General features: G+C 40.6%; 2 protein-coding genes across 2 annotated transcripts; one reads left to right on the top strand and one right to left on the bottom strand.

Annotated features, from left to right (window-relative positions):
* On the bottom strand, positions 1-5705 carry taf6 (TAF6 RNA polymerase II, TATA box binding protein (TBP)-associated factor). The gene is made up of 15 exons (XM_020085958.2): positions 5480-5705; positions 4316-4473; positions 4095-4181; positions 3810-3963; positions 3624-3680; positions 3414-3533; positions 3165-3286; positions 2906-2983; positions 2717-2818; positions 2441-2623; positions 2120-2194; positions 1917-2042; positions 1635-1808; positions 1208-1399; positions 1-570 (listed from the first exon to the last, which is right to left on the bottom strand). Exons 2-15 carry the CDS (start codon positions 4469-4471, stop codon positions 280-282), a joined length of 1917 nt encoding a protein of 638 aa, XP_019941517.1. The 5' UTR covers positions 4472-4473; positions 5480-5705; the 3' UTR covers positions 1-279.
* A 197-nt stretch (positions 5706-5902) lies between these two features.
* On the top strand, positions 5903-9254 carry mrps31 (mitochondrial ribosomal protein S31). The gene is made up of 7 exons (XM_020085960.2): positions 5903-6097; positions 6790-7266; positions 7373-7525; positions 7815-7958; positions 8049-8122; positions 8416-8556; positions 8649-9254. Exons 1-7 carry the CDS (start codon positions 5991-5993, stop codon positions 8882-8884), a joined length of 1332 nt encoding a protein of 443 aa, XP_019941519.2. The 5' UTR covers positions 5903-5990; the 3' UTR covers positions 8885-9254.
* Positions 9255-10048: the final 794 nt, after the last annotated feature.

The raw sequence follows: 10048 nt of genomic DNA, 5'->3' as shown, positions 1-10048 counted from the left end.
TTCATACAAAATCTGATTTATTTTAGAGTAAAAAAAGAACATGAAATCAATTTGAATATAAGCTGAAACATTACAGATCTCACAGACTGACTTCCGTTTTCATTGGGCATTAACATATTTACAATGTCTGGTCACATTTGCTCTTTCTTCAGTCAAGAGTTCAGATTTTCCCCTTCACACCCCTGCAGAGTTTACCCCTTTTAAAGTTCAGCCATAACCGACCTCCTTGTGTGTTCAGCTGCACCGACATTGTCAAAATCTCCTCTACCTAAACAAGTCTCAGTGTGGCGACTGTGTGCTCGCTCCAGGAGACTCGGACCGCTCCATCTTCATGCCTGCGTCTAGCAAGGTTGAGGAAATTGAGGTTGGGAGCACGGAGCTCTTGGGCTCCAAAGAGGAGGAGGCAGATGAGGGCAGAGATACCACTATGTACTTCTGCAGAGGTCGTGAAGCTGTCAGTCCAGGGCCGCTGCCAGACTCCAGTTTTACTAAAGGCTGCAAGGTCGAGGAGGCACTGGGAACAGTGCTGGTTACTGGTGAGGCTGACTGGGAAGAGCTGAGGGTGATGACCTAATGGGACGACAAAGAGAGATGTAAATCCATACTTCGAATCTTAAAGAGAAGTCCCATCAAGTTTAAATTTGAGACCTGAGAGCTCACAGTGATTTTGTTATTAATATAAGAAAACTATACATTTCATATGTCTGGATTCAAATCAGGTACCTCTGCCAACGCAGTTATGTTTTTGTCCACTTTTGTTTGTTTTAATTATCAGCATTCAACAAAAGCTACTGGACGGATTAGCATGAATCTGGGTCAGGGAAGGACACATTCAATTGGATCTTTAAAGTTGATCAAGGAATTTTGTTTTATTCGCTATAAAATGGAAAGGAACAATTTAACACATTTCCTAGGGAATTGAAGAATTTAATGTGTGTGAATTTGATGCAGCTTGAATGAATTTATGAGGACTGTTGAGTGTTGGCTGAGGTATGCACGTACTGCATTCTATTCTAGTTTTCATTCATGGCCCTGAATTATACTGAATACCTGCCATTATAAAACCACTGCTGTTTTGCTGAGGTAGAAATTGTTCTATCATTTTCATCTTGTCGTCTTATCAGTGTGGGCACCGGAATCAACCCGGTGGAGACTCCCTGCAGCAGTGACATTTCTATCAGTGTAAAACTGAAAAGAATCAAAGTACCTGCTGAGTTGAGGCGGAGCCTGCACTGGTTGCCATGACGATGTACTTTGTTGCCGGCGGGGATGGCTGCGATGGGGTCCCCGGCCGAGGCGACATCAGGGTGAGGGAGCTGGGAACCTTGATGATGCTGGGAGTGCGAGGTCCAGTTGAGCCACTTATCCCGCTTTGTGAGACAGACAGAGTGGGACGAGGCTGCAAAAAAGTGTGACAGACAAAGAGTGAGTGGGACACAATGCTACTGAGTTGGTTTTCCTCTAATCTCAGTATCTCCTAGTCTTCAAGAATACTGCAAATGTTCAGTTCCACTCTACTTCAGGATCTTTTTTTTACCAAAGCAGTGTGTGCTCTCATTTGTTTGGTTGTTTAACAGGAAATTCACAAAATACAGTAACCTTTATTCTATTCTTATTATATACTAAAAATGTACCTGTGTGATTGTTAATGTGGTTCTGTTGACTTGTTGAGCTTGCAGTGCTGCTTGAGTCCTGGCTTTCATTACATGGGAGCAAAGCATGGGTCCGAGGTAACCATAGTCCACCCGATACTGCTCCACATTGTCGGGCTGAGGTCTGATCTTGGCAATAACACTTGCACAGTGTTTCTGTAAAAAGAAACAAAAAACATTTGTTTTGTATTTAGTGAAATGTGACGGTTTCCGTTTCAAAATGTATCTGTGAGAGGGTGTCTAATTGCAGAGCTCCATTATTACCAGTAAAAGGCTTTGAACATGGTCAGCTCCAATCTTATCAATGTTGGAGACCACCGGTCCTTCCATCACCGCTTTGATGCGAGCACCTTCTATAGTAAGCCGAGGAAGAATCAACGTCTTTATCACCTGCAGGGGACGAAATCAGGCTGTTAGTGCAGATCAAAAAATAGAAAGAAAATGATAAAAGACAGAATCACACTCACATCAGCTCCCAGTTCTGCAAGTCCAGCAATGCAGCCATAACGTGTTGTCCACTGAGTTTTTTCATCCAACCAACTCTGAGGAAACACGTCAGTATACTTTAGTGCGTGAGGTAGAAACAGCTGTTATGTGAAGGGTATCATCTAACAAAACAAGGAGTAACTGCAGCAAAAGAAAACAATTCTAAAAACTATTTCTGAGCATTTGTTCATTTTGAGCCACTGAATCAATCATTAACAATTAAAAATTCAAATAATTATTATTAAACCATAATTCTTTGCTTCCTTAATAATACTTGTCTTGACTATAATACTTTGACCCACCTTAGTAAAAGTCTTGGTGATGCGGGACTGGATGTTGTTGGTCGTAGTACTGAAGGTTTTACAGCTTTGGGCCATGAGACGAGCGGCAAAGTCTCGTAAAGCCCAGTGGTTGTCAACATCTGGTCGCAAACACAGCTGCTTACTCACAATACATGTCACCACAGCTGGGATGAGCTCGTGCAGCTGAAAATAAAGATCGAAAAAAATGTATTAGAAAAAAAGTACATGTTGTGATGACCTTCAAAACTAAAACCAAATTTTGTTTTCTTCACTCACATATTTCTCCAAATAAAGGGTGGGGTTGTCCATTAGAGCTTTGACCATTCGCATTAGGTAAATCAGCAGAGCCAAGTTGTTTTGCACAACGTTTACGCGAACCTTGAGGGAGAGAATAAAGTTAGTACTTTCGATACAGATATGACTAGATAATTTATGCATTAGACAAAAGTTGCAGAAGATGCTCACTCCTTCAGAAATGAATGTGCTGAATCTTGGAAGCATCTGATACAGTCCAGGGTCTGTAGCAATACTCTGAAGAGCTTCCTGTATGAAACAAGAGGAAAATGAAATAAGGTTAGAAAAAATATTAATTATCGTCAAAATTCTGTAATTTCTCTGAAAACTTTGAAGCTACAAAGGCTTGCCATTACCAAAATGAGAAAAAGTATATTATCACCCAGTGTATATAAAATAAACAACTCATAATAACACTCTTAGAACTTACAGCTCTTTTAGCTTCACAGGAGCCAACACATGCTTCGGTGATCTCCTTGTAGTAGAGCTGCTGTTCCACAGACAGTTCATGAGTGCTGCGTGGCTTCAACCTTATTACACCCTTCTCTTTTCCTGAAAGACATAAATATGGGATGAAGAAGGGGGAAAAAAAACATAAAGAAAGGGAAGTAGGAAATAATGTGGGGGCACCGGAGAAGACAACTGAAAAAAATGTTTTTAATACAAAACAAATACTGACCTTTGCCATCAGCAGCCGTTGCTCCCTGACCCTTGCCTTGAATTGAAGCATCATCCTCCTGGCCAGGCTTGACAACTTTAAGAGGTTCTGTCGACTCAGTCTTTTGCTGTTCTTTCGATGCTGAAATGTAGTAAATAAAAGCTGATGCTAAATTTGTCCTGGAGATAGTTTTTTGTGTTTTAGAAGAAGAAAATGTAAAACAGTACTAACCTGGTGGTGGATTTTCTGGAATAGAAGGCTGCACCCCCTCAATACTTAACCAGTGCGCTATGGATCAACAGAAAAGTGATGTGTGAGCATAAAAATCAGACAGTCAAAACAAGACAATACAACAGATTGGCGTGTAATAATATTATAATATATATATAATAATAATAATGATGATTATCTGGGTACCTTTGAGAGACACATCTAGTGGAACTCTGGGGAGTGGTGTGTTTATAATGTCACTGAGGTCAACTTCCTTTTCCTCATAGAAATGAAGCTCTCTTCCACCACCACTTGCAAAGCGAAAAGGGATAAAATCTTGCGACTGGAACCCATACAGTGGCTATAACAAAGAGGGATTATTTAGACTATAGAAATTAAAAAGCAGAGTAGAAGAACCACTTCCAGTTTTCCTTCAAATAAGTGAGCAATGCAAACAGTCTGAGTGAGTTATATACACCAACTTTCTCTTACCTCTACATTTTTTAGTTTCAGAGCATTATCTATGTCACTGGTGGTTAATTTACGTCTCTTCCCATGATGCATGAATTTGAGAGCATCCTATGTAGAAGGCAGAAAAGAAGAAGACCACAAATCACATATCAGATAAAACATACACCATTACATTCAGGAATGTGGTTTCTGAGCAATCAGACCCATTAACAAAACGCCTGTTTCAATAATTAATGATTTACCTGTGCAATTTCTTTTATTCTGTAGCTGACCTCCTCACTTAATGCTACACAGCTCTCCTCTTGCATCTGTCCCACCCCGACAGACTCGGCTATGGCCTTCATGGACTCTGTGGGCAGGACGACTGAACACTGCTTCTGCCGTCGTTCCTCTGCCATGACTAAAAAAAATGCACATGTGTCAAATTCAACATACTGATACATTTTAACAGACCTGATATCCTAATGTGTGGATTTGCAAGAATTAATAATATGTTTCAGCCATTATTTAAGTAGAAATGTAAAATATTTGCATAAATCTGAGGATTTTCTCCTTGACATGTTACAGTAAACTGAGTAACTTTGGATTTTGGACTGACTGTCAAATAAAACAAGACACTTGAATACGTCACTTTCATCCGACATAAATAATATGCAGTTTTCACTCTTAACTGTCATTTTATACACAAAACAATTCATATATTGACAGATATCATATTGACTGACGTGAAAATAATCAACTCTTCATTCCTCATTGTAGATAATCATTTCAGTATTTTTCAAAAACAGGATACAGGTATGTATCTGCTTAGAGCAGGAAATGTCAAAAACTTAACTTGTCATGTAATGTAGCGGAGATTGTGGGACTTAGACACAAAGTGAGCTATTGTGGAAAAATTACACGAGATCATCTCCTGTGTGCAAGAGGACATGTACGAAACTAAAATACACAGCGTGCAACGTGATTATATGGTTTGTGAATAACTGATTTGAATGTGTTGCATGTGAACTTGCTATGAATAAATACACGGAGTGACAATCTGTAAGTTCTGCGGTCAGCTAAATAAACCCAGATCACACCCACTCCGATCCAGTGTTGTTAAACAACACTACATGGGTGGTTTTTAGTGTTTTATAGATACTTCACGTGTGTAAACAAACACTGAGCTGCAGAGAAAGCGCGTTAACCACTCTGACGGAATAACAACAGAAAGCCACACGCGAATCACCAGCCCTACAAAAGTGTGTGCACTCAAACGCAACAACTCCAGGGCGACAATAATTTTGGTCGTTGATTTCAGGCCTTCTGGCGACCGCGTATTTCTTTAAAATGAACTTACAGTGGAATACATTTGCTGTGTGTTAGCTTGCATGCTAACAACTTAGCTTCCGTTGACATTTTTTTACCTGAGCGAAGTTGTCCTCTCCTTTCTGAGTTCAACCGGGAACCGATACGAGTAAAAACAGTCAATTATAAGATTTGCAGCAGTGGAAATTCCGTAAAGCTGATTCTTCTCTATGAATATCCATCTCTAAACAGAAAGAGGAAACTAATTCACGGTTTGAAGCTTGAGACCGTTCGTGAATTAGCGCTTGTATCGCGTCGCCATTTTGAATCACGTCCCGGTTGTGGTATCGCGAGACTACAGATGCGGGCTAGTAACCGCCTTAAATGTATTAAACTGATAACTCACTAAAAATGAATTAACGCCAAAGGTTTTTCATAACAAAAAAAACTATGTTAAATTAAATAGTTTCACACTATAAGTGTTATTTAACATCTCCCTGAGGAAAGTACCGAGCCTTTTGCAAGAAGGACTGCGGAACCATTGTTTTCCTCGAGTTTGCGGAGGACAGTTAATGCTGTAGCAACGGAGACAAATGTCAGGAACGTGGAAGGACACTGAGAGAATCGAACATGTATAGATATTTATTTCGGACTGTTCACACTGCTCGAAGCTCTTCGGTCAGTGTGTGTGAGCGGAGTGTGTTTCCAGCTAAATGCGACAAGGCTGCGGTTTTCAGGTGAGTCTGACACGATCACACACATACATTATTGTTAACTCATGCTAATGACTGCTAACCTCCTCATCTGTTGTGAGAGAGAAACAACAGCTGACCGTGTAAAGTCGACAGATCTCTAATGTTAGCCATTAGCTTGCTGCTCAACAGGGGCGGAACATTCTGAATGACATTTCTCACTGGCAGGTCGTTTCCATGGTAACCCGGATGTGAAATTACAGCTGTTGATATTCATGCAGCTTTACCTTCTACACATGGAGCAGAAAACAGCTGTTTGGACCTTTTGTATAAATGCTAATGTGCAGGTTTACAGCTGCCTCTGTGTTGCTGCTGGCTTCACTCTGCAATGAGTTTGTTCCAAAAACCTTTGCTGTACATGTGAGGGGATGTTAACAGCAACCAGGGAGAGTAGGGTAATGAAATGTCACCATGTCATTTAAACATACACAGGTCAATGGTGTGTAGTTAATGTTGATGAATATAATATGAAAGTATAACATGGTATTATTAATATTACATAATATAGAAATTCACTTTAAAAATAAATTTTAAAGACAATATTGCCCCCACCCCAATCATTATTGTCATGTTTCCATCTGAATATTTGAATATGATCATTATTATTCCTTAAAAGTCTACAAATCTTTCTAATTCAGACACTTTTGATGCTAAACCGTGTTTTGCTCTTGTCATAGGGTCGTAACTGGAGGTGGAGTCAAAACCCTCAGCACTAATTCAGTCAGGCTCTGTGAAAAGAAAGACAATGTTGTCCTCTCTAATCGTGATGAGAAAACAAATGCAGACCCAACAGAAACCCCAACTTTGGCTCAGCAGAAAGCTGAAGATGATGGAGAAGTCGTCAATATGGCCGAACAAAGGGATGAGCCAGCGGTGTTAAAGACAGATGATGGAAGCACTATGCAGCAGCAGGTGGATGAGAAGATTCAACAGGTCGTGGCAAAGCCAGAGGAAGTAAAGACTTATGCAGCTAAGAGTGGGAAGGAGAGTCTTATTGACCTTCTTGGTGCCATGAAGGTGGAAGTTACCAATAAGAGGAGGCTCAAAATCTTGAAAGTGCAGAAAAATGAGTCCACCCCCCCATCGAAGCCAGCCGATATGGAAAGCACCATCAGTATGTTTCAGAAGGCTACAGAGGAGGCATTACCAAAGAGGTAAAAGAGGAGTTATTTATTTTAGATTCTTCATCTTGGGATGAAATCAGAAGCTGTTTTCTCTCTTCACCCACTGATTCCAGCCTCTCTGCTCCGTGTTTTTCAGTGAGACCCTGGATCCTGAACTGCTATCAGCTGCGTCTGCTGCAGCGTCCACGCTGCCTAACAGCAGCCAGGCTGAGTCTGAGCTGCTGACACAGCTTAGGCAGCATGAAGCTATCACTGAGGCTCAGAAGAAAGGGGACATGAGCAACCTAGGGTATGTGTCCTGGAGTCCACTGTAAACATTTCCACTGCATTACAAGTCATTAATCCGACGCTTTTATCCAAAGCCACATTTACGAGGGGCCATTTTGGGGGTTTCAGCATCTTGCTTAAGGGCGTGGCTGGGATTTGAGCAGCTGACCTTCTGCTCTACCCCCTCAGCCACAGCCAGCCGGTCACTATGTGACTGGTGATTGAATGAGAACAGGATTTCAACTTGGATAATGAAAATAAAAAGGCCTCAATCTCATATAATAAACATTCATAATACTTTTGTTTTTCAGGGTAATTATCGCTGACATGAAAATCGGAACGAATACCAGCCGCCAGAATGCTTGGTCCACCAATCAGATCCAGTTTGATGAAGATGGGCGAGGATACACGCAAGACAGAGGAGTCACTGCTGAGCTGGACGGTGTTCAGAGAAGGTAAAAATCATTATCACATCATTCATCACATCTCTACGTTGACAGATTTTGTGTTGGATGCTTGCTTATTATGTTAATGTTCTTTTGCAGGACCTTGTTCAAAGGGAGAAGACTTACCATCTTCTCACCCACTACTGTCAAAGCTGGAGAGGAATCTGCAGTTGGTAATTATATAATTACTTACTATCTATCTGCTTACAGTGGATGTTTTATTTTGTTATTTGTCTAGATGTTTTTTGTAGTCCTTTTTTGGTAGTGTGTTAACCCACATTTATTTATTTTGTTGAGCTGTTTTCAATTGTTCTCTAGAATTTGGTCTCTTCTGCTCAAATGTATTAAATATGGAGATGCAAAACCAAGAGGAACAGCATTTTGTTAAAGCTTAATGTCATGGGATGTTGTCATGAACTTTGACTTTTAAATACATTTTATGTCACCTTGGCAAAATCTTTTTCAGCACGGCCAACTTTGTGGGACATGGATTTTGCTCATGTCTTGTCTTTATCAGTCAACCAAAGGCCCAGAAATGGGCTTGAGGAAATGATTCAGTGGACCAAAGAGGGGAAAATGTGGCAGTACCCAGTCAACAATGAGGCTGGTAAGTAATAAATGGTCCAATATGTTTAATATGCAGAAACAGAAAGTAAGTCCGAGGTCCACGCTGACAGTGTGTTCTTGCTCTTATGTCAGGCCTGGAGGAGGAAGCTAGTGTCCCGTTCCACGAGCATGTCTTCTTAGATGAACACTTGAAAGAGGGCTTCCCCCGTCAGGGACCAGTGCGTCACTTCATGGAGCTTGTGGTGACCGGCCTCTCCAGAAACCCTTATCTGACAGTCCAACAGAAGAGGGAACACATCTCCTGGTTCAGAGACTACTTCCACCAAAAAGAGGATGTTCTCAAGGAGGCTGATGTTTACCTCAACTAAACCTTGGACTATTTAATATTTTTTTCAACATGAAGGCAAGAACTATTGTCCCAGCAGGGCTCTGTATCTCCCCAGACTATCTTCACATACAGTTTAACAAGCTGCAGTACAAACCTGGTTTTGATTTCTTGACTCTTTCAGGAGGCCTGTAAGAGTGGACTGGTATAAAATCTGTGTCACAGGGTCAAGCATTGTCCAGCAACTGTTTCTCAAATGGTGATCAGACCATAGAACCACTATTCATTTCACATTTGACCTGACACATAATTGAGGAAAACTGTTTAGGAAGAAAGTGAAATGTTGCTGAAGATGAAGTGCTTGTACAAAGTATGCAATATCAATATAAAGCAGCCAAGATGCAGCACATGGATTTTCTCTAATTTCTTTTATCCACTGATCATCTGTATTTACATAGGCCAATACTAATATGTGCAGTTAACAGATTATAATGTGTCACTAGTGCTGTGATATATTTAAATTTTCAGCATCTGGGATACCAAACTTGTTACAGAAGTAATTGTCAGCAGTCTTTTTGTATTGAAGTGAAAATGGAATCATACTACTTAATTTAAAAAGTAATTATAGAAGCTTTGGTTTTGTTTAAAGTCCTGTTTACAGACAGGGTTGCACAAAAAAACAATAGATTGATGGATAAGGACATTCAAAGAAAATAGGATTCATGAAAAATATTTTGCTATTCTTTTAGTGTCAGAGGTAATGCAAACAGCTGGGATCATGATTGATGGTGTTTTCCAGGCAGGTTGTGAAAAAAAGTTGTGTGTGTACAGCATCTAGGACATCAGATCGGGGGTTACACTAAGAGCATTATTAGACCTTGAACCGTGTGCCCTTTGCAGGGGAAGTGCTTTTAAAGTTAAAAACATGTTAACAATGTACCACACGGATTCCTCCTGGTCTAAAAACACCCTCAGTGAACTATTGTCTGAGAAAGCGTGGAAACTGAGAGCTCGCCATTTTAAAGTGCCTCATTTCCACATTTTGTTCACTTTTCCTTAAACACAGTCGGGATTGGCATGATAAGATGTTGGCAACACTTCCTTACTGGAATGCGTGCGGAGTGTGAAGAGTACAAGAAATGTGTTTGTGTGGCGAGACACCTGGTAATGCTCAGAAATGTCTGTTATGCAAAGGATCCACTAGATG

Source organism: Paralichthys olivaceus, chromosome 15 (assembly GCF_024713975.1).
Source record: "Paralichthys olivaceus isolate ysfri-2021 chromosome 15, ASM2471397v2, whole genome shotgun sequence".
NCBI lineage: Eukaryota > Metazoa > Chordata > Actinopteri > Pleuronectiformes > Paralichthyidae > Paralichthys > Paralichthys olivaceus.
Note: the sequence above shows the minus strand (reverse complement) of the source record. Positions and strands in the feature narration are given on the sequence as shown.

Bases quoted from the DNA above. Each gene is read 5' to 3' on its own strand.
- taf6 (XM_020085958.2), bottom strand. From the start codon at position 4,471: ATGGCAGAGGAACGACGGCAGAAGCAGTGTTCAGTCGTCCTGCCCACA. The intron at 3,681-3,809 runs GTACCCAGATAA...GTTGATCCATAG, and splicing joins ACTAGATGTGTCTCTCAAAG to CGCACTGGTTAAGTATTGAG. The intron at 2,984-3,164 runs GTAAGTTCTAAG...TGTTTCATACAG, and splicing joins CCTGTGAAGCTAAAAGAGCT to GAAGCTCTTCAGAGTATTGC.
- mrps31 (XM_020085960.2), top strand. From the start codon at position 5,991: ATGTATAGATATTTATTTCGGACTGTTCACACTGCTCGAAGCTCTTCG. The intron at 7,526-7,814 runs GTATGTGTCCTG...TTTGTTTTTCAG, and splicing joins GGGGACATGAGCAACCTAGG to GGTAATTATCGCTGACATGA. The intron at 7,959-8,048 runs GTAAAAATCATT...GTTCTTTTGCAG, and splicing joins CTGGACGGTGTTCAGAGAAG to GACCTTGTTCAAAGGGAGAA.